Source organism: Phalacrocorax carbo, chromosome 17 (genome assembly GCF_963921805.1).
Source record: "Phalacrocorax carbo chromosome 17, bPhaCar2.1, whole genome shotgun sequence".
Classification (NCBI taxonomy): Eukaryota; Metazoa; Chordata; class Aves; order Suliformes; family Phalacrocoracidae; genus Phalacrocorax; species Phalacrocorax carbo.
The window spans coordinates 3,035,021-3,057,394 of NC_087529.1; the positions used below are offsets into that span (position 1 = coordinate 3,035,021).

General features: G+C 45.3%; 3 protein-coding genes across 6 annotated transcripts; 2 read left to right on the forward strand and 1 right to left on the reverse strand.

The window, feature by feature from the left end:
* On the forward strand, window positions 1-3,869 carry TAX1BP3 (Tax1 binding protein 3). Its single transcript, XM_064468246.1, has 4 exons — window positions 1-112; window positions 1,541-1,660; window positions 1,986-2,063; window positions 2,272-3,869. The coding sequence occupies exons 1-4, from the start codon at window positions 74-76 to the stop codon at window positions 2,407-2,409; spliced, it is 375 nt and encodes a 124-aa protein (XP_064324316.1). The 5' UTR covers window positions 1-73; the 3' UTR covers window positions 2,410-3,869.
* Window positions 3,870-4,266: 397 nt separating this feature from the next.
* On the reverse strand, window positions 4,267-13,130 carry CTNS (cystinosin, lysosomal cystine transporter). Of its 2 annotated transcripts, XM_064468244.1 has the most exons (11): window positions 13,013-13,130; window positions 12,479-12,552; window positions 10,767-10,845; window positions 9,445-9,529; window positions 9,249-9,352; window positions 8,134-8,265; window positions 7,290-7,389; window positions 7,077-7,196; window positions 5,875-6,045; window positions 5,551-5,668; window positions 4,267-5,174 (listed from the first exon to the last, which is right to left on the reverse strand). In XM_064468244.1, exons 2-11 carry the CDS (start codon window positions 12,540-12,542, stop codon window positions 5,044-5,046), a joined length of 1,104 nt encoding a protein of 367 aa, XP_064324314.1. In that variant the 5' UTR covers window positions 12,543-12,552; window positions 13,013-13,130; the 3' UTR covers window positions 4,267-5,043. The 2 variants fall into 2 exon arrangements, with proteins under 2 accessions (XP_064324314.1, XP_064324315.1); XM_064468245.1 differs by lacking the exon at window positions 8,134-8,265.
* Window positions 13,046-22,367, forward strand: SHPK (sedoheptulokinase). 3 transcript variants are annotated; one of them, XM_064468235.1, is made up of 7 exons: window positions 13,046-13,130; window positions 15,004-15,145; window positions 17,941-18,124; window positions 19,321-19,473; window positions 20,594-20,769; window positions 20,885-21,085; window positions 21,953-22,367. In XM_064468235.1, the coding sequence occupies exons 2-7, from the start codon at window positions 15,007-15,009 to the stop codon at window positions 22,345-22,347; spliced, it is 1,248 nt and encodes a 415-aa protein (XP_064324305.1). In that variant the 5' UTR covers window positions 13,046-13,130; window positions 15,004-15,006; the 3' UTR covers window positions 22,348-22,367. The 3 variants fall into 3 exon arrangements, with proteins under 3 accessions (XP_064324305.1, XP_009501824.2, XP_064324304.1); XM_009503529.2 differs by lacking the exon at window positions 13,046-13,130 and adding an exon at window positions 13,313-13,771; XM_064468234.1 differs by lacking the exon at window positions 13,046-13,130 and adding an exon at window positions 13,314-13,509.
* The last annotated feature ends 7 nt before the right edge of the window (window positions 22,368-22,374 follow it).

A 22,374-nucleotide genomic window follows, 5' to 3' on the forward strand; every position in this document is an offset into this window, starting at 1 on the left:
TTGGCTGGCGGCGGCGGGGGGGCGGGACCGGGCGAGGCGCTTTTGTTCGGGCGGCGGCGGCGGCGGCGGGGCCATGTCGTACGTGCCGGGGCAGCCGGTCACCGCCGTGGTGGTGAGGCGGGGATGGGCCGGGGGCCGCCGGGCGGGGCGGGAGCGGTACGGCCCGGCAGCGCGCCGGGTGCTGCCAGCGGGCGGAGGGGGGCCGCGGACGTGCCGCGGGCGCGGTCCCGGGGCAGCCCCGGGAAGGAGCGGGCGAAGGGCGCGGTTTGCAGCACCGCCCGTCCCGGGTCCCGGCTCCCGCCCGCGGCGGCTGGCGGTGCCCGCGGGGCGCTGAGCTGGGCCCGCCGCGCCGGGCACTCAAGCCTCAGCGCTCCCAGGCGGGGGAAGCGGGCGGGAGCCCCGCCGGGCCGAGGAGACGGATCCCGCCGCCTTCCCCGGCGCCGCTTGAGTCACCGGAGCCTCGCAGAGCGCCGGTCCCCTTCGCACCGAGCGCGGGGCAGGCAGTGGGATCTTCCCCCTCGCCCCGGCGGCGATGCAGCGGACTTCGGTGCCCGGGGCTTTGTTCGGTGCCCTCCGCAGGCAGGATAAGCCCTGCTTTGCCTAGGTGGGGTCTAAGTGGAGCTTTTGATGTATAGCCAACAAAGCGCAACGGAAGGCTGGCCGCCGGTCCTCCCGCTAGTCAGAACGCGGAATCTAACTGTGCTTTGGGCTAAGGCAGCCGCTCCGGCGCTGCGCCGCCGGGAGGACACGGAGGGTGCCCTGGTGTGGCCAAGCGCTCCCTTCCTGGCGAGAGCCTGCACCCAGCACCTTTGGGACACTCCGTGTCTGACAGGGCTCTTCGAGAAGAGGCTCTTGAGCAGCTCCTGTTTCATTTAAGACCATGGCTTTTTATCTCAGCCCAGGAATTGCGCAAGCTGGCATTCATATGGTACTTAGGTAATGAGTAAAGCCTGTCAGCTGCCTGCCTTTGTCAGACAGCAGTGAACCTGTTTCTGGACTACTAAAGTGTGTTGATAACTTATCTTGAAAAAGAACCATCCTAATAATAGGTTGTTATTTTCACTGATAAGGCGAGGCACGAACACAAGGCACGTGGATAAAGAGCAAGATGAGTCTGGCTAGCTCTGAGTGACTGCCGCTTCAGCAGCGTGACTCATGTTTGAGGAGCCCTGCTCTGCTTTCAGTGTTTCCCCTTGTATCTGGGGGCAGCAGCAGAGCCCTGCCTGGTCTGGGCGCCTGGCTGCGTCTTGGCATGAGCTTGCCGAGGGGTTCCTGTCCTGCTGGCTCGCGGTAGGGCCGAGAGCAGCTCAGAGACAATGGCTGTCAGCACGGAGGCTGCGTGGGACTGACAGATAGCAAAGGCCATGTGCTGGTTCTGTGCTGCCAGGGGGTTGTGAGCTGTCTGCTTACCATATGCAAGCTTACGGAGCTGTCACGCAGCCTGCTCGAGGCATCTCTGCGGGAGACAGTCTAACTGGGTCTTAAGTTGAGATTGTGATCACTGGAACAACACTCGGCTGTTTTATCTTTCTCTTTTCAGCAACGAATTGAAATACATAAGCTTCGTCAAGGTGACAATTTGATTCTGGGATTCAGCATTGGAGGTGGCATTGATCAGGATCCTACTCAGAACCCCTTCTCTGAAGACAAGACCGACAAGGTCAGATGCTACTTGTTTTCTGTAGCAATTCCCTCTGCAAAAGGCTGAGTATATCCCCCTCGCCCAGCAAGCTCTGCTTACATCTGTATTCTGTCATCTTGCATAGTTGACTACTAAGGTTACTCTGTGGCCACATAGGCTAAGCACACACAGGCTAAGCATGTTTGAAATTAGCCCTCTGCCTTCTGTTTTCCAACATTGCGCAAACCTCTTTGCAACTAGAATCCCAGAACCTACTGACAGCACAAAAATAATTTGTCGTATAAGGGCCCTTGAGTATTTAATGCTCCCATAATTAGTAAATGAACACTTAATTTTTTCCCAGGGTATCTATGTAACAAGAGTGACAGAAGGAGGCCCAGCAGAAGTCGCAGGACTTCAGATTGGAGATAAGATCATGCAGGTAAACATCAAGACAAGTACTAAGTGCACGCTAGAGAGGAGTCTCTGCTGGGGGAAATACTGTCTCCTGGCTACTTTCCAGGACAGTTTGTGGGGCTTATAAACTGTCTGAGCTGTGGCACAAGCATACCTACCACATAGCTCTGATGGAACCGTTATAGCACGCCTGGGAGCCCGTGCACCTGCCTCACGTTGTGGCGTTTCCCCAGGTGAATGGCTGGGATATGACAATGGTGACCCATGACCAAGCTAGGAAGAGGCTGACAAAAAGGAACGAAGAAGTGGTACGGCTGCTGGTGACCAGGCAATCTCTGCAGAAGGCTGTGCAACAATCCATGATGTCCTAATCAATCATCAAGTCGGGGAAGGGTTTGGGAGGGAGATGTATAGACTGATATCAAGCAAGGAAGCAAATACTAGACCTGAGCAGGTTGTCTGGAAAGGTGCATGTTCCTAACTGTGGTAAACACTTTTTTTTCTTCCTCTGATGTAACTGGCAGTAGTAAAACTCCAGTCCCCTCAGCAGAGGGCTTCTCTAAAGTCTTCCCTGCAGGTACAAGGAAGGACTTTAGCCATGGCTTTCAGGAGGACAGGACAACCCCTAGTTACCTAAGGAAGCAACTGGAAAAGCCTTAACTTCAACTCGATTCTTTTGTAGCACAAAAGCTTCCTATTTTAAGAGGAAGTGTGGTTTCTGCTACGGAAGGTAAGAGGGTTTGCTGTGCTTAGGCTTTTAGAAGCAAGCCGTCCTGTCCCCCACCATGCTATCAAATTAAAATGCCAGGATTAAGAGTTGCCTGCTGCTCTGGGGCGGAGCACTGTACTAATCCCACATTGCGTGCTAGCTAGACAGAGTGTGCAGAAGGGTCTGGGGCATTACGGTTTACTTCAAAGATTCCCTGTATAAAGCAGCCTCTTCAGACAAAAGACAAACAAGAAACAACTAAGTAACACAGGAGTGTAAGATTAATGCCTGTGAAGTACACTAGAAGTTCTTAAGACACTACGGTTCAACTTCACTGTCAGAATAAAACCTTACTTGGGAACAAGGAGAATTAATTTGTAACATCAAGTGAATCAAGTTTAATTTAAAGGAATATGGAGCATGAAAGAAAACACTGTTGCTGAACTTACCGAAAGAGCTGCTTGTAGCTACAGTGTCTTCAGTTCTTTCTTCCACTTGTATCAGACTTGAAATGGGAGGGGTGGATTTTGGTCTGTCTTGTAGATTTTGCTTAAAATCACTGATTTATTGGATGGAAGAGATGAATATGCCAGTAATGTGCAAAAGTGCCTCTTGACCAAATTTAAACTCTGGTAAGATACCAAGTTGTTTAAATCATCACGCCACAGGATTTAAGATCATTGCTGCAACACTAAATTAATTATCTAGCATCCTCGTGGTTTGTTAACCAGCTAGCTTCACCCAAAAACTGGAGTGCCTAATCCCCTTCAGTTGATTTATACATATCTCTACTTTCCTTAGGCAGTCTTCAGGTAAGCTGTTGTAAATAGAACACGAGGAGGTGGCAGACTAACTTATTCAGTACGTTACTGCTGTGCCGTGTACTTTGTTGTGATGAACGCATCTCAGACTGTTCTATATGCACCAGCGGATGCCTAATTACCATTTTTATATCTCTGGAATTGCTACAAATACTGCTTTTGAATTTTGTAACTTCAGGATTCAGTGGTAAATTTTAAGGCTTTCAAGTTGAAGTTATTTTTGTTACTATAAGATACACTGCTATTTGTACTGCTATTTCACTTGATTTTACACACAATAAAACAAAGTCAGATTTCCTGAGCTGTTTCTCCTTATATTTAAGGATGCCACGTCACCTGAATGCCTCTGGCTGACACCTTTTTGGGCTCAGAGGGGATTTCTCATCAACACAAGGCAGTAAGGTCCAATTCTACTGGTGGGTACCTGCAGTGTTAGTGAGCTGTTACACCTCACCCTGTCTCTAGGAGGGGCAGAAGGGGCTCTAGTTTTCCCTAGGTTGACACTCAGTAAGACAGACTCGCTTTTGAGCATTCAAGTAGTGTTCAAGTACAAGTGCATGGCTTCCCTTCTAGTTTAAAAGGACTAGAGGTATAATGCTTACCTTTACTAACTCAAGGCCTTGATCTCTACCTGGAACATACCACATGTAGTTAGAAAGTTGCCCAGGAACAAAAACACCAAAACTAAACAACACAAAAAAAACCAAAGACCATTTAATCATGGGGCTGTCAATCAACACCATCCATTGTGAAATAACAAATCTTTAGTCTTACCGTCCACCATTTAAGATTCAAGGCATGTCAGTAGAACAGAGCAGAATGAAGTTAGTGCACTAGAAGTAGTCAGGTAAATCTGAGCACTTGGCACCTTTGAAAGAGCTTTCAGTGAAATAAGAACAGTTTCTTCTCAGTATTCCCTTTTACCAGAGTTCAGGTTCCAACAATTGTGTATTTGGTACCAATCTCATTATTCTTCTATGTATCCCTACACCTGCTGACAGACACCCTGAGTGGTGGTGTACTGTGGTCTGTCTGAGGAGTCAGCAGCAGCACTTAGATCCACACACAGTCTTCAGTCATTACATTAAGGTATTAAGTGGTTGCTTAAACATGATCTCAGCTCTTTGGAAGCCAGACCTCTGCTCTTTGTGCTTCACTTCCAATCAGATAGACACCACTCCGGTCTCTTTCCTGTTGATAATGGAAAGAGAGCCACATGTTGCTTGGACAGCTCATGCTACATTGTCTTTGCAGCTTCAACAGGCACAAGTCTTCCATTTGCAAGTGGCGATTAGATGGCTTGCTGTCCTTTAAGGCATCTGGCAAGGCAGCAGCTTGTATTCCATGCCAGAGAGGATCAAAGTATAAATGGAGGTCAGAAGCAGTATTTCTGGTAACTGGCAGTGGGCATCTTCAAAGCCCTCAGCCAGGGCAGGGGCAAGTTCAAGTTCAAGTTTTTGTCTTCACAAGGGATGTTATTCACAAGGTTCATACCCTCGTCTCTTATAAAGGCAGTAGTGCTGGACCATAAAAACAATATCAAAGATGATGGAGAAGACACCCAGGCCAAACTTGGTTGGATCTCCAAAGATTAACTTCCACTGATCTGTCCAACACAAAGGTAGAGAGTTAATCTTAAACTCCAAGTGTAGTCTTGTCTCACGTCTGCGAGGTCATGCCATACATATTAGAGAAGTTCATGTTCGTTACTCGGACTGCTTAGACACACCATAAGACAGACTGTAGTGTACATCTTATGCAAAGCTAATTAAGAACTGTTCCTGTGGTTTCTTCAGAATAGCTATTTAGTTTTCTGTCTTGAAGGACTATGAACAGATTCTTTATTCTTAGTATAAGAACAGCTACCCATTCTACAGCACAAACATAATTCTCCCAAGATAACCTATAGGTTTACCTCTGCTTTGTGGCAGGATTCCCCCACCCCATTAAGAAAGCCCCCACCACCTCAGTTCCAGCCTTACCGTTGTTGAATGACTGCAAAAACATCTGGAGAAGGCTGAAGCTTCCACCAGTGAAGTCTAGTAATACATTTCCAATACTCCACCCCTCAGTACTCTTCCGACGGAAATTCATGTATGCCTGCGAGTGTAGCAGGAAGTCGGTCAGCACATCACATACAGGCATTTCTGAGATTAACATTTCCGAAGCCTTCTGTATAACCGTACTGGTTTTATCACCAGAAGACTTAAGTATTGCTGGTTTAGTCTAGTCAGGCTTTCAAGAGCATACACTACAGGCTTAGGGTGACAGGAATATGGTATAAAAGCAGAAAAGTTCAGATTTACCTGTGGAAAATATTTTATCAGTGTGACTGCTAACTTAATATAAGAGAAGCAGAATAAGAACTGTAGCCATGTCATTTCCTCAGCTGCAGCAAGAAACAGTGTTGTAAATGTGAAGACCCATGCAAGTGCCAGTAGTCCAACAACAGCTTTGGATACCTTCTGACCTGCTCTCTGAAACAGAAATGCAGACACACTTAGACTGACCTAGGTCATACATCCCCAGACACACTGTAAGATACAGAATAGGCTCAGGACTATGCAAGGTTACAGTCCAAACCTGTTGTACTAGTTTGGCTCATACCACAGGGGAATTTTAAGGTTAAATGAATGCTACAGCAACCAGCTGTAGTTTTGCAAAAGCTGATAAGCAATATTAGACATCCTTTGTAACACTATTGTCCATGAACAAGTGGGAAACTATATTGTGGCAGTATTCTTGAGTATCTATGATGCTCATTGTCAGTGCCATGTCTGTAATGGTCACCTGAGTTTAGTCTGATGATATCAAGAGTTCCTATATATGCAAAAGGCTGCTAATGCCATTATGGTAAAAGCTTCACGGTTGCCTTCTAATTCTTACTAGAAAAGACTGTTGCACCTAGCAGTGGTGACAAACAGGCCGTTACAGTTTTGGGTTTAGTATCACCAAAGCAGCACCCCAAGACAGTTACCATCTAGAGAAAATTGGTTGTTCAGACCAGAGGCTTTTACAATGGGAATTAAGTAGAACATCACCTGACTATAACAGTCTCTCCTGAGAAGGGTGGGAATTATAGAAGGGCCTTGCAATCTGAAAGTCTGAATTGCAGGGAATCCCTGAGGACCTGTCCTAGCTTGAACAATGCTCTAGGTAGCGAGGAAACAGCAAAGCCCATACCAGCATTTGTACCGTGTAGAGCTGTAGTCAGTGTGCTGGGTAGAGGTCTGTTTGGGAACTATGACCTTGGCTGTTTCCCTTAGTTATTTTGAGTTCCCACGGAGTTTCCTTATAAGCTCAGAACACCCGTGAGAATGAAGTAGCTAAGCTTACCAGAGTTGCTGCTAGCTCAGGAAAGATAAAGGCAGCTGGATTGTGAAGCCTGGCTTCTAGGAAGGCCAATGAAAGCACGATGACAAGGACTCCGGAGCCCAAATGGCATGGTGAGGTGTCCGGCAGAGGGAGCTCTGACAGAGCCGACAGGTGAGCCAGCATTCAGACTTACCTCGTAGATACAGCACTGAATTATGGTGAGGAGAGTTAGAGCTACTGCATGGAGACTGAAGAAAACATCATTGATGGCCACAGGGTTCACCCCACTGGGATAACTGACTAAGAATTCCTCCTAAATGCAAGGGAAACCAAAACCAGACAAATGCCTTAACTGCCTTCTGTAGATATCCACCCCCAGCAAGTATTAAGAGATAATCAGGCTTACCTTAATCAAGGGAATCCAGAAGAGTCCAACATTAAACACGCTGTATGCTATAAACCCAGTAAGGTTTAATGCTATATAGTCAAAGCTTAGTCCAACAACACTAGAGAAGCAGGGAAGAAAGATGAGAAATATGCATCAGAGCATTACAGGCAGTTCCAGGCACAACTTTACCCTAGAATGTACTGATCTATAGGCAATTTTTGCTGTAAGCATTGTGACAACATGATGCTGTGAGTTCATCGGGAGGCAAGGTGAAATGTCTCATGTGCCATGCACTGATACTCACAACGGCCCTCACTGACAAGGTTGTGCCCCTGCTGTTTAACTTCACCCATCCATGAGCTCAGCTAGTCTGATAAAACCATTCCAGCCTGAATCCACAGAAGCAGTGGCACATCTTTGCCAGAAAAAATGCTTTTGTTTTCATATATAATATTTCTACTTTCAGTCCCTTAGTTTAAGGGGAGCTGGCCTGATGATTACACTACAACGAGCTGTCTGATAAACAGCTCACAAGGTAAGTAATTGTCAAAGGTGATCACCACAATTGGCTTGGCCAGATGATTTACAACATGACACCACAGGGAGTAGGGAAGTCTCCCCTATCACAAATCAGTATTGGATGCCACACCTCAGGATTAGGTGTCTGCAGGACAGTTTCCTCAGACCTATATGCATAAAAGCTCGCTGGGGCTGCATTTATGCAGGCCCTGTCTTTGCCTTGCTTTTTCCCTGGTCTTTCCAAGCATAATTCACAACAGCCTAGAGGGATGTAACTGAAGCTAGGAATATGATTTGCAGAAGGTGCTCAAGTGACTTTCAGACACATCCTAAGTCTCCTTACCTTTTTCGTCGCCAATTCTCAAAGAGTTGGGGATAAAAGGAGATAGACCAGGCGAGGAAATATATCCAGCCAGTCACTTCATCAGCATATCTCACTATGATGCTATGGAACACTTGAAATTGAATCCTAGGTCTGACAGTTAATGCAAACAGAATTAGTTAACGTGTCTGTTCACACTTTTCAGGAGGTTTTACCTTGTTCTGCTTTGAGAAGGAAAACAGAGTCCAGGTGTTGAGACATGACAATAAAGATTCAGAGTTGGTTTCACTTGAGTTGCTCCCCTTTTCTTTAGCATCCTTGTTATGCTTAGGACATCTCCCACTCCTACCCTCAACCTAACCTTTCCTTCTTGCCTCACTCTTTCACCACAGAAATCTTTAAAAAGGTCATCTTATGTCTATGGCTTCCACTCTCTTTGCACAAGGTCTGTTATGCAAGAGCAGAATTTCTCTTTTCACGCTCTGCCAGCAAAGCCTCATGATCACGCCTGTCCTGTCGAGCATCTCATATGCCTGCCTCTGCATTTGCTTTGAGTCTTAAAAGCAGAAGCAAAATGAGGAAGTAAACCAGGAGCATCCTGTTGCTCAGTAACATCCGGGCAACAAGCAAATACAAGCCAGCTTTCTCCACTTGCAAGACTGTTTTTCTATTAGGGAGAACTGGCATATGTGAAAAGAGGGCTCCCCTAACTAGAGGGCAAAACAGCTGTATCTCATGGTAGTGATGTAGGTGCACAGCTGCATCAGGCTATTAGCACTCCAGAACGAGTTCTGCACAATAAGAACAGCATCCCACTGGACATTTACAACCAAATACTTTAGGATCAGAAAAGCTGACATGTAGCTTTGAACCTTTTGGGAGGAGTTACTATATCCCAACTAAGGAGCTATGAGAACTCAGTCATCTAGTAATGAAATCTAAGATACCAAGGCAATCACTCTACTTCCATACCCTGTGTTTATCTGAATACCTTGGGGATTGCTGGAGGGTCACCACATCTTCTCAACTACACACCACCCATGTCCCATTAACTATTTAACTATAAGGATGGAATAGTTACCCCAAAGTTTAGGAAGCTGTAGGACAGTAAGTGGAACTAAAACCCAGTTTCTCACCCAGTTAAGTTGGAATTAATGGTATAAAGGTAAACTGTTACTTGTCCAACATCATCTCCTTTCACTTGGAATTCTGCTTTAGTGTGACCTGCAGGCAACTGTACCTGCAAGGCAAAGTGGAAGGAAGAGAGAGGAGAGTTGCACCATACTAGTGGTAGGCTTTTGCATAATGGCAGAAGTGTGTCCTGTCACTTACTTCATCAGGCAGTTCAACAATGGTGCTGCGTTTTGATGAGTGTGTAATATTAAAAGTTATCACCAGTGTCTCATTTAATGGAGCCCTGTGAAGGCAGAAGAAACAAGTTAGGCTGGTGCCTGCATTCACAAAGATTGCTTCAGGGCTGTGGGAGAGCATCTGCTAAATCCCCACAGCTGTTGAAAACATAACAAACAGTCCATACACAACAAGTACCTACCGAGTGCTCAAAGGAACACCAGCACCAAGGTTTGTTAGCATTGTACTATTTCTTTCATCTGCACTAGTGATGTGCATTAGTTATATGGCCACATTTTACCTTCTCCACACAACCGGCAGAGCAAAGTCATTGCCACCAGAATCCTATCATGGTGCTCGTTAACCCATTGCAGGTAAAGGGGGGCAGAAATGACAGACGTGTACTTGGGGTGATGAAGGGCAGGAATTGTAGCAGTACGGTAAGACAAAAACCAAGAAAACCCTCAAATAGAAACCCTCTAAGTGACATAGTCCTGAACAGCTTTCCCAGAGAACTCCACTGAGCATTTTTGCAGGAGATTTAGTTGCACAGCAGTACTTAAAATACTGTAAGATTCAAATGCCCATACTTATCCATGAACAAGATTACAGTACCACATCTTTCTTTACAAAAATAAAAGTTCTAGACTGTTGCAGCCATGTTTTACTATTTTTCTCTTTATCACAATTCCTACATTTTCATCAGCTGTTCCCTTTACACAAACTTTGAGATCCCAAAGGGGAGAGGCACATGTGTTTAACAATCTTTTCCTGGGAAGAGGCTGACATAATAAAAACATGGGTAAACAATACACTGCATTAAACAATGACACTAAGGTACATAACCCCCCCTCTGGAGTGGCTGCATTTCTTTGCTAGAAATGGTGAGTTCTGTTTGCTTGGTAGAGTTTTTTTGGTGATCCTTCAAAGAAACACAAGTTTCTCTTAAGGATCAATTTTTAAAAATAGAGGAACTGTAAGGTCATTTATGGAAGACAGTTCAGTAAGCTAATATGGGGCAGAGGGTAAAAAACATCTTTTCTGGCTCAACTTCCCATAAAAATGGCATGGGATGTTGTCAGAGGCCAACCATACAAGGCTGTTTGTGAGAATGCTGCACTATCTCAGTCCATACTGGTACTAAGCAATGCAATAGCCTTGAAGTAGCCGGTCACACCACTGAGATTCACTCTGCATGAACAATTAACTGAGTCTGCAAGAAAGCATTAAGAATCTAGCCAAGTCCGACCCACTTGCTTATCCCCCATTCTAAAGAGAAAGTAAAGATGCAATCATGATTTTACCTCAGAGAGACGGTGACGTTTGTTGAACTTCCACTTTCTAATGAAACCACTTCAGGGACAGACAATACAATGACTCCATCTGGGGGAGGAAAAACAGTCAACCAAAAAGCCCCACAAATTTCAATAACTTGGCGCTTGTCAGGCCACACCTGGAGTACTGTGTACAGTTCTGGTCCCCACTATACAAAAAGGATGTGGCCAGGCTGGAAGGGGTCCAGAGGAGGGCCACAAAGATGATCAGAGGACTGGGAAGCTGCCATACGAGGATAGGCTGGGAGAGCTGGGTTTGTTCAGCCTTGAGAAAAGGAGGCTCAGAGGGGATCTCATCACCGTGTACCAGTACTTAAGGGGCAGCTACAAAGAAATGGAGACTCCCTTTTTACAAGGGGTCACATGGAGGGGACAAGGGGGAATGGATACAAGTTGCTCTTGGGGAGATTCCGACTGGACACTAGAGGAAAATTTTTCACAGTGAGAAGAATCAACCATTGGAATAATCTCCCCGGGGAAGTGGTTGATTCAGCCACATTGGAAACTTTCAAGATTTGGCCAGACAGGGTGCTGGGCCATCTTGTCTAGACTGTGCTCTTCTTAGGAAGGTTGGACTAGATGATCCCTGAGGTCCCTTCCAACCTGGGATTCTCTAATTACTTTGAATGATGATTAGCTCCTTCAGAAGAACTACCTACTTTCTTTTCTGATATAGACATTTTGTCCACTGGTACCTGCAGCATCAGATTAATAAAATTAGTACACGTGATAAACAGCAAAGGAAGTACCACTTATTTCAAGGCAACTAAACAACTTAAAAGGAGAAGTAACTGTCACTTGAACACGTTACGAGGAAGCAATTTAAATATTTGAAGTGTAACAACAGTTCACACCAAGAAAAGGCTATAGATACTTCAAACCCGCACTAATTGTTTCTTGATGTGATCCTAGTAACTTAGGAGTCATAAAAGCCCAAAATTTAGTTTAAAATTGCATCTTGGGTCACAAATTCAAACCAGGTACCCAGAGGTTCAAGAGAACGTACATTTACTATTTAACTCTTCAGGAATCACAAGCACCTTACAATAGTACTCTGAAATATTGCTATTAAGGGGTACACTTTACAACAATTCAGCTATGTTGTACCACATCATGCTTTAAAAGAGGCTGAGATTCCAAGTGCCAGTACAACCAATATCAAAACCATAAGCTGGTCACATAGCAACAATTTGACATTTGGAATCCAAGTCTATTTTATTCACTGATGCTTAAAGGACACATGAGAGAAGAGGAAGAACAAAGAACTACATGAAAATAATGGCAGAAATGGAGAGATAAGCAGGTTGTCCTAGATACTTTCTTCCTTGTTGCCATATATTACACGGTGTTCTTAAGAAGTTATTTAAGTGCAGGAGAGCTCCCCTGTTCATCACTGACTGCACCACAGGCAGTATTTAATCTGCTTCTGCAGAGGTTGAGTTTGGAGCACAAGGCAAGTGCTCCGTCACATCAGTGCCTCAGTGTAGTGCTGCCTGTGCAGAAGCACACCAAGTCAAAGGTAACACATGAAAGAAAAACTGATGAGAACCATGGCACAGGTCTCCCCAGAGAGTGTGATGGGGATACGGTAGAGCACCCCCTCTTCCACCTCTCACCAGGTCAGACCTGGCCCCTGCCCAGGAGGCCCTGTGGGGCCCAAGCTGGCACGGCCAACCACTCACCACCAGGCCCCAGCAGGACAAGCGAGAGGTACAGCAGAGTGGGGAGCAGGTATGGCATCGTCATGGCGGAAGAACTGTAGGAAAAGTGCAAGAAGGCTTTGCTCAGGACCCACACATTTTGAGGGGGCGCCAGTTCATCCCCTTAGCTAGCAGCTCCCTGCAAACAGCTCCCTCCCCAGCACCATGGCCCCCAGCCCTACCCAGCTAAGCAACCATTAGCACCGGTCTTTCAGCCTCTCCGTCTGCCCAAACTCCCCCGGGGACATCTTTCCCTCACAGGTTTTCCCTCTCCCACCACAGAGCTACCGACCCCCTCGCCGGCGGGATCCCCCTCCCCGCCACCCACCCAGGACTACAAATCGCAGCAGCCACCGCGCCTCCACCAGCCTCCCCACTCCGGGCAGCGCGGCGCGGTGCACGCTGGGACTTGTAGTCCCTACCACCCTCCCCCGCGGAGGCTCGGTGAAGCGGGGCCACCCCGCGCTTTAGGACACGGCAATACCGAGGAAGCGGCGCTGAGGAGCGGGCTCCTACCTCCTTCCAGCGCCGCCGCTCCGTCCCGCGCACCCCCGGCTCTTCCCTTTTCAGCTTCTCACGTGAGGCGGCGGCCTATCAACTCCCCGCCCAGAGTCCATCGCGCCGCGGCGCCCCGGTGCGGCCGCCATCTTGGGAGTGGCGGAGCGGGTCGGGCGCTGCCGGGCGGGCGGTCTGTCTGTCTGTCTGTCTGTGAGGAGGAAGAGCTGTGGGAGGAGGGAGGACTTGCCGCTGTGGTTGTTTGTTGAAGTTTTGTTTAAAGCTGCGCAGGTCACCGGGAAGGGCTAGGGAAGGGACAGGTTATCAGACTCTCAAGATGGAGGGGTAGTGGCCAGGCGCTGTGAGGGGAGATCTTCACCCAGAGGGCAAAGTCCAGGCTTCGCGCCCAGCCTGCCCAGTCCCTGCGGGCTGCTGGGGTGGGAGCTCACACTGCTTGTCCCCTCGGCACCCTTGGCTCTTGGGCAGGTGCCCCAAGGAGCAGCGTGGGGCTCAGCACGGTGGGTGTCCGTCCAGCCACCACATAAAGAGACCTGTGCGTGGTGGTGGCAAAGGTGGAAGTAATCCCCTATCCCCATGGCCATGGCGGGCAGCGAGGAGGCAGGCAGGCCTGCTCCTGCCTGTGTGCTGGGCATAGACCTGGGCACGACGTCGGTTAAGGCAGCCCTCTTGGTAGGGGCCGAGCGAGGGCAGGCGGTGGCAGAGAGCTGCTGCTCCAGGGAGACGCAGGCCCACACCAGTAGCCTGGAAGCTGGACCGCAGGTAAGGGGTGGCAGATGGCATTGCTGGGAATGTCAGGATAGCGGCCTCACCTTGTAGTGGCCAGGTTATTTTGCTACATTGTGTGGACTTCAGTGGCTTTCATGGATTGTTTTTGTGCCTAGATGGACAGGTGATTGCTGTATGTGTCTGGGTGTCTGGAATTAGCATTAAAATGCTCTCTGTTTATTGTTCAAGAAAGTCAAGTACCTCTGCTTGGTTTAAGAAAGACCCAGGTTTTGAAAAGTTGCATAAAGAAATCTAAAACTATTCTCCCATGAACCATCACCTTGTCTTTGACTCTGCCAGTCAGGAAAGAGCAACCGCTTGCCAACTGGAAGGGGGTATTTGCACTTTAATGTGAGATGGAATCGGAACTGGAAATTCCCTGTGGAAATAACCAGGAACATGTACTCCCATTAAAGATCTTTACATTCATTGTGTTGGTCAGCCTAAGAAAGAATGTATCAGAATCATAAAAAATACATATCAATGTTCCTCTGGTCTGGTATTGTAGTGAGCGGAGGGACTGATTTCTGAGCAAAGATACCAAACAGGCCAACCCTGTTTATGCTGCCAAAAGTACGTATGTGCAGATTAGTTCACATCCATGTGTAGGCTATATTGAATACTTTTGCTTATAACCTTCATACTGGTCTGTCACAAAGTAACCTGGATCTTCAAAAGTGTGAAAGCTGGAATATAGCTTCTCTTGGGGCACATTTTGGTCAGTTTGCTGGGTAGTTCTAGAACAGAGTATCCAGAAACGAAGTATCAGCATCATCAAAATCAACAGTGAGTAGATAGGGAGGAGCTACAGGAAATGTAAAGGAGACTGTATGCCAGTCAGAACACACAGATAATCCTCTTTGTGAGGAGAAAGAGGAGCAATATATAAGGTGAACTGATGAAAGCATGTAGTGAGTGTTAATGGAATTTTTTATTTTAAAAAGGTGTGTTGGAGTATGGTAACTCAGGAGATTAAGAATTATTTGGCCTTCAGTTTAAAAGCCTGTTACCTCATTCTCAACTTGCTAGTATTGGGTTTTAGTTTTTACGGGTTTGTGGGTGTTTTTGCATTTTCTGTTTCAATTTAGTAGTGAATGTTATTCTAATACATGCTATTAAGCTAAATGAATTCTGTTCTTCACTTCTGACTAGAGTAGCCATGTTTAATAAATACAGTGATTGGATCCTAATGGTTTCAGGCTCAGAATAATGCTTTATGATTACAGGGAATGGAGCAGAATGTCCAGAGAATAATAAGAGCATTGAATGAATGCCTTGCTGCTCTACCTCAGCAGCAGCTTCAAAGAGTCAGTCACATTGGCATTTCAGGACAAATGCACGGGATTGTATTTTGGAAAAAAGATAAAGGTAACATTAATTCTTTGGCATTCCTGTTCAGAGTACTATGTTACAGAAAACAAACTTAACACTGAAGTAATCTGTAGAAAACTGTTGCATGTTCACTTTGGTCTTCTGTAAAACAGAATTAGCAGAAGACCTTCTTTTGTGGGAATTTTGCATTAATTACTGGAGTTTCAGCTGCCGAATATAGTTGACCATGTTGTTTACACAGGTTAGTTCAAGGATTTTGTCTTATGAGATCCCTGCAGAGTCAGCACAATTATTAATATGAAGGAGGAATAACATATTTGTGGCTTGCTAATTTCTTGTCCATCATATGCTATCTGCTGCCAATTGAAAGAACTTCTGAATCATGTGAATTACTTTTTTAGGGGGGGAATGTTATTCACCTCATAAAACACTTAACTAGCTGTTGCCCAGTATCTCAGTGCTTTCTAATGATTCTACAGTAGCAGCGTTAGCAGTTCTGTATATGCCTTGAAAAATAAGCTGTGCTTGATCTTTATGTTAGAATGTGCATAGCAGTAGCTATCACAGGCTCACAGAACTGCTATCCAACAGTGAATGTCGCTATGCTATTTTGAAATGCTGTTTGAAAGTAGAGTAGGAGAAAAACGGAAGTTTTCAGTCGGTACCCCCCGCCCCCGCCAATCTCAAGGTGTTTTTCTCCCAGCAGGTCATAGACTGTCAGGTTGCATTCATCTTGCTGCTTATGCTTCTGTTAGTAGGAGCTGGAAAAGTATTATGGTCATGATTCTGAATACTCAACTACTTGTAGAATGAAGGGATGAGACCTCAGAAACAAAATCACCACAGTGAGGTAGTCACATGAGGCTCGATTGTGCAAATAATCCTTGTGACAGCGAGGATGTTTGAAAAATTCAGGCCTTGGGTTGCCAGCCCTGTGAGATAGGGATGGATTATCTCCTATAAACCTACTGAAGTCTAAGGCTTTCAGAATGTGGTTCCATGTCGTCTTTCTCTTTACCTTGTGATGCGCACATCCGAACAATTATACAAGTCTTCTAATAATAGGAGTTGCGCATATTAAGCAAAGATTTATTGTAAACCACAGAAAATATTTCCCAAAAGTGCTGGTCACTGCCTGTCAAAAGTTGTCAGGGTCTTAATTGCTTCAAGAGACACTATGGTATTCATTACTGTCTGTAATTTTAGATTAGATACTAAAATGATTAGAAAGAAATAAATCCAAAGGCTGATGGACTGAAGGAGCTGTTGCTTGCTTTCCAGCTGTCCCAAGGGCTGCATAAGAAAGCCTCATGGGTTCATGGAAGGCATAGATTCTTATGTCATATTGGTTAATATTTTATTTCCTAAAGCCACATGCCACTTTTGTTTCATTTCTGTCAAGTGAAGGAGGGTGTTTGCTCTCACTTGTTTTGAGTAGACTAAGTGAATCCATGCACTTTGGGACACAAATTACGTTTTTAATAGCATCCTTTAGGGTCAGATTTATGGTTAATAATATTTCTTAGAATCAATTTAAAACTAGAAAAGCAAATGAACTGGAAATTCAGTTCAAACAGATTTGATAGAACAGGGAATTAAGGGAACAAGAAAAAGTATGTGTTTGCTTTGCGTATTTCAATAGTACTTCCCATCTCTCACAGCTGCTTTTTACTGTGTGAGTGTAATTTCAAATCCCTGTATCCAGCCCAAGAAAGATTCTTTTAGCCATGTTTGTGCTGGTCAGTTAAGTGGCCAGGTCTCTTCTCTGACCTGTAGGACAAGTGGCACAGCACAGCTTGAAATTCTGCTCCCATCCCCAGCCAAAACCCAAAAGGCTGCCTCAGTTACAGAGCCAGCGTGTATCCCGCACATTGAGGCCAGGTATCACCTGGGAGAGCAGCAGCTGGCAGAGACCGAATCTGGGCCATGGAGTGTGCTAGCAAACATCACGTGCCAGTGCTTGAGCTCAGCCTTTGTTTAGTTTGCTGCTCTGCCAGGATCATGTGCTGCCTTTGCAGGACTGCTTGTGGTGAGCCTGTCAGGGCAGGATGTAGTGCACTGGACCGGAGCAGTAGCAGGCATTGCTGAGAAGGCTCTGAGCAGCTCTGAGAAGTTGGCATAATTTAGCCGAGGCCTTTACATGAAAGAATGTGAAGGTTTCATCGAAGGTGTAGTGTTTTCTGTTCCAAAGGAACATGCTGGACCGGTAAAACTGAGCTAAGCCCTATTCTACCTTTCGTGAATCTTTCTTGTGTAGCACAGGCGAGGGGTGCTCTTTACTAATTTGCAGTCCATTGCATAATACATCTAGATCCAGGTTTCATGTTGCCTTGGTGCAAAAGGTGATGAGACCGCATGCTATCTGTCATAGGGAGTTCGTTATTAATACGGCATTCTCTAGGTCGTGATGTGGCAGATCCCAGTTAAGGTTTATATGCGAGAGCTGTCACATCAACTCATTTCCTCCCATAGCAGAACTGCGACCTTTTTTGGTTTGGTGGTTTGTTTTTTTTTTTTGGTGGGTCACCTGTCATTGAAGTTGTATCATTAATATCTCAAGGTGCAAGTTGCTTCTTCCTGTAGGCAGTAGAGTGTTATAGAGAAGGAAGGCCTTGGATACCATTGTCTCTTTTAGCAAAGGATGACTGGCATTATGATGTTATCCAGGGATAGAAACTATGACTAATTAATTTGATTACAATCACTACTGCCTCTGTTTCTGCTCTTTTTCCAATATGTTTGACGAATTATCTAGAGTGTTCAGAAATGAAGAATGCCGGGCAGGCTATGCTGCCTGCACCCACTGACTTCTTGCCTACTGTGTGTTTCAGGTTGCAAGTGGACAGAGTGTGGTACAGGCCCTACCTTTGAGCCGGAGCAGGTCAGTCACCTGATTACTTGGCAAGACAGCCGCTGCAGTCCCACCTTCCTCTCTTCCCTTCCTTTGCCGCAGTCACATATAAGCTTGGCTACAGGATTTGGGTGTGCCACAGTCTACTGGTATTTAAAGAAGAGGTACGTTGTTTCTCAAAGGGCTTCTGTATCAGGCTGTTTCACTGGCAGAGTCTCATCTTGAATTTATGTGACAATTAGTATTCCTGTAGCATGTTAATACAACTACAGGCTGAGGGGCTGCATTTCTCTGTGATCATAATATTAATTAAGTAGTCGAATATTTAAAATGGCAGTTTTCAATATAAACTATATGCAACTGAGCACACGAGGGTCTCTGACCTCATAAAGATACTACAGATTTCTTTAATAAAAAGAAAATCTTCTGACCATATGGTAACAGAAGCTTTAAAGTGTCATAGAATAATTCTAGTCCATTCTGGCACTCAGAGGAGCTCTGCTAATGCAGTTTGAACGCTATAATTTTGCTTGTGCAGACTGTGAAAAGTACAAACATGCCTAAAACAGTAACAGAGTTGCTTTGTCTGGTTGCTGCCAGATGCTAAAACAAATAGTCCCTAAATTAATTTCAGTTCCTTCCTTCCTTAGACACTAAGATCCTTATGAGGTGTTACGAATGAATGGTCTGCTTTGTTGTGGCATGTTTGCAGGGGATATAATTTTTCACTTATGACTTGGCATCAGCGAGATTTGCTCTTCAGTTTCATCTGCAGTATGCTATGTTTCGCAAAGAGCCAGTGTCTTCCTCAGCAATGAGTCCAGGTTCAGTCAATGGGGAAAAGTGCACTAGATCTTGGTTTCTTCCAATGTGTGTTCAGCCAATACATGGAGCACAGCATGATCTTGCTTTAGAGCTGTGTAACTCGTGAGTCTGGCTGCTTTGTTTTGTTTCTGTTTGGTTTCACCATTTGGTACATTTCAATTCATATAATTTGTGGATCCTAGAGCAACTGCAGGAATTTACCTGTTTTTCTCAAATGCTGCAAGATCCACAAAGTGAAGTTTTTTTGTGCAAGCAATTACTACCTTCCTGGTAACTTGTGCAGTGTCATGCTTTTGAACCTAGACAACTCATTCCTGCGTTGTCTCTCCATCTTCCATCTCCGTTGCTGCTGTGGTAACAGCTTGGGAAACAAATTCCATTTGAAAAAAACAAACCAACAAAATGCAGGTTGATCACTGAGATGGCTGCTTCATTTTTAGATGGGACCACACATGTCTGAAGTTCCCTATAGCACTAGAAGTAATCTTGCTCCCGTTGCCTCAGAGCACCCCTCATTATTTTTTTTGTTTAAAAGTCCAGATTTTCTGAAGTCTTATGATGCAGCTGGCACTATCCATGACTATGTGGTTGCCATGTTGTGTGACCTGAAGAAGCCACTCATGTCCGTCCAGAATGCTGCCAGCTGGGGATATTTTAATTCCAGAAGCAAAAGCTGGAATACTGACATGTAAGTGCGAAGGTCATCCAGTGGGTTTTGTGCATTGCACGTGTCAGGCAATATGAACGTCTCTTTGGGCCCCAAGTATGAATGTGCTACAGATAAAAAGTGATTGGAAGTTACTCCTAATCAATTGTGGTGTAGTCTGTGCTGAAGAGCTATTGAGAGTTTGCTCTGGTTTGTAGGGTATAGATGTTTAAATTATATAACATTTTTAGAAGTATTTTTAGAAATAGCTAAGACAGCAGAGCTGAGACACTTGTCAGTGAGGCCTTGAATACCAAACCGTTCTCTCCCTTTCTGTGGTGGGATGGGATGGACAAGCGCATGCCGCAGCCAAGGTGTTACTTCTGTGATGGTAAGAGACAGTTATTGCTCTCTAGCTCTTTCAGCTGAGATCCTTTGTAACTACTAAGACTTACTGGTGATAATACCTACGAGTTATTAGACTACAGGAAGTCTTATAGGGAATTAGTTTGTGTATTCATTTCCTTATTTGTTTTAATGATTTGCTCTTTCAGGGCTGAGTGCTAAGGCCTTATGTATTTCAGGGCTTAGGTTAGGCCAGGACTCCAAGATGAAAAAATCTGCTCATGAAGGTATGAAGGAGTGACAGAAACTTGCATTTGGCCTACTGAACTTTCACTAATCTGGTGTTGCTGCTGTAGCAATGTCGTGTATCTTGCAGTCTGATTGTGTAAGGAGTTTGTTGGACTTAACTTCGTGATTTGGTTTTGAACCACTAACTGCATGACAGCTTAAAGTTCTTTGACACTTAGAAGTTGCATCTTTTTGCTGTTTTTGTGATTGTCCCTTTACCCTAGAACTGCTTGTCCATATGACATCAGTAGGTTAAACTTGTTGAACAGGTACTGCTGTATAATCTCAGGTAATCAGATTGCATATAAAGGAAAGCTATTTATTCTTTTAGACTACTCTAGTTTACCCAGCCCGTTGAACTGGAATGCTGTCCCTGTCTAAGACAAAGCTTTTTAAATAGGTGAAAGCATCCATAAATCCACCAGCCACAAATGTATGGCGAGGTTCATCTTTGACTTCAAAGAGGTCTTTGTTGTCATGCCGCATGTTCCTGTACTGCTTTCCTGCAGTAGTATTGTTCTGATTGCAGATTGGAAAAATCCGGCTTTCCTGTTCACTTGCTTCCAGAGGTGGGAGACCCTGGCAGTGTTGCAGGCAGGACAATCTGTGCATGGCATGGAATACCCAAAGGAGCAAAAGTAGGAATTGCTCTGGGAGATTTCCAGTGCTCTGTTTATTCCTGTCTGACCGAGAGGACTGATGCAGGTATGATCATTTTGGTACCTTATTTGGTTTTTCACTGTCCTCCTTCAGAGTAGCCTAGTAAAACAGTGATTACTGATTATTTTTTCTTTTTTCTATTTTTCTTATTGTGTTCTAGTTCTTAATATCAGTACCTCTGCTCAGCTGACTATCTCAATGCCCCTGGGTTTCCAGCCTCCAGAGACACCAGATCCTTCCTCAGCTGTTACTTATTTTCCCTACTTCAATGGTGACTACTTGGCAGTGGCAGCATCACTTAACGGAGGCAATGTGCTCGCAGCGTTTGTGGACATGGTGGCACGGTGGACAGAAGAGCTAGGTAAACTATTTCAAGGATAGTTAAAACTTAAAATTGAGGTTGGTCAGCAAGGTAAAGGGAAGCTAAGGCAAAGGAACAAGCCTAGAGCTGTTTTGTCATGCTTTATAAGGAACAAGGATGTAACTCTTGGGTCATGCTTGCTAGATCTCTGGAATTTCCTGCTGAAGCTTATGAACATGCTGGGACAGTCATGCTTGGACTCCACATTCACATTGCCTCTAGGTTTTGGGTTTTCTTTTGTTTCAAGAACAGAAGAGAATTACTTTTTGCAAGTTGTTTTTTCAAAAGGAAATGTCAGCAAATTTGAGGACAGCCTCTAATTTTGTATGACTGCAGTCCAAAAGAGTCCCTTGATTATATCAGTTGCCTTTTGCTGCAGGATCCTCTAATGGATTTTAAGACTCAAGTTCATGTAATATATTCTGAGTGCTTTAAGCATGGCCTTCACAGGTTGTTTTTATTATCTCTTGGGTTTTGCAATACAGAAATAAGCTCTGAAATTGTTCTTTCAGTGAGTACTTGAAGTGAACTTTGCATTCACATGCAATCCAGCCACCAAGCTGAAGCCTGCCATTAATGCCTTTAAGAATGTTGTTTTGTATAACTTAGCACAGTACAGGCAAAAAGGAATAGCTGTATTATCAGGAAAGCAGTTCCTGTAATCAAAAAAAGATTTTTAGTATCAGATGCTAGACACAATGGATGGGAGAACTGTGGTTCATGATTGTGGAAGAACAATTACTTTTGGGACAGGGAAAAAATATACAGTGTTTTGCTGAACAGGTGGATCAGCATCCATATTAAGTCTCTGCTTGTAAGGTACACTAGACCCCTTCAGATTAGTGACATGGTATTTCCCATCTGCAGGACTTCAGGTTCAGGAGTCTGCCATCTACACGAAGATAATCAAAGCAGCCTTGGCCCAAAATGACAGCAAACTCTCAGTCCACCCAACCATATTTGGAGAGAGACACATTCCTGAGCAATTGGCATCAGTGACCAATATTGCTGTCTCTGACCTCTCCCTGGGTCACGTAACCAGAGCTCTGTGCCGTGGCATCGTTGAAAACCTCTGTTCCATGTTACCTGTGCAGCGCCTGATGGAGATGGGAGTGAGGAGGATTTTGGGGAGCGGGAGTGCCCTTGCCAGGAACGAGGTGCTGAGGCAGGAAGTGGAAAGGTTTCTTCCATTCCCTGTGGTTTACGGGAAGGATGTCGATGCTGCTGTGGGGGCTGCCATGGTGATGTTCCACAGAAAATAAAGTCATTGTCTAGAACTGCCTGAGATG

Bases quoted from the DNA above. Each gene is read 5' to 3' on its own strand.
- SHPK (XM_009503529.2), top strand. From the start codon at position 13,586: ATGGCCATGGCGGGCAGCGAGGAGGCAGGCAGGCCTGCTCCTGCCTGT. The intron at 18,125-19,320 runs GTACGTTGTTTC...TTTGTTTAAAAG, and splicing joins TACTGGTATTTAAAGAAGAG to TCCAGATTTTCTGAAGTCTT. The intron at 21,086-21,952 runs GTAAACTATTTC...TCCCATCTGCAG, and splicing joins ACGGTGGACAGAAGAGCTAG to GACTTCAGGTTCAGGAGTCT.
- TAX1BP3 (XM_064468246.1), top strand. From the start codon at position 74: ATGTCGTACGTGCCGGGGCAGCCGGTCACCGCCGTGGTG. The intron at 113-1,540 runs GTGAGGCGGGGA...TTCTCTTTTCAG, and splicing joins AGCCGGTCACCGCCGTGGTG to CAACGAATTGAAATACATAA. The intron at 2,064-2,271 runs GTAAACATCAAG...GCGTTTCCCCAG, and splicing joins TTGGAGATAAGATCATGCAG to GTGAATGGCTGGGATATGAC.
- CTNS (XM_064468244.1), bottom strand. From the start codon at position 12,542: ATGACGATGCCATACCTGCTCCCCACTCTGCTGTACCTCTCGCTTGTC. The intron at 6,046-7,076 runs GTAAGTCTGAAT...TTTCTGTTTCAG, and splicing joins TTCAGTGCTGTATCTACGAG to AGAGCAGGTCAGAAGGTATC. The intron at 5,669-5,874 runs GTAAATCTGAAC...CTACACTCGCAG, and splicing joins TGATAAAATATTTTCCACAG to GCATACATGAATTTCCGTCG.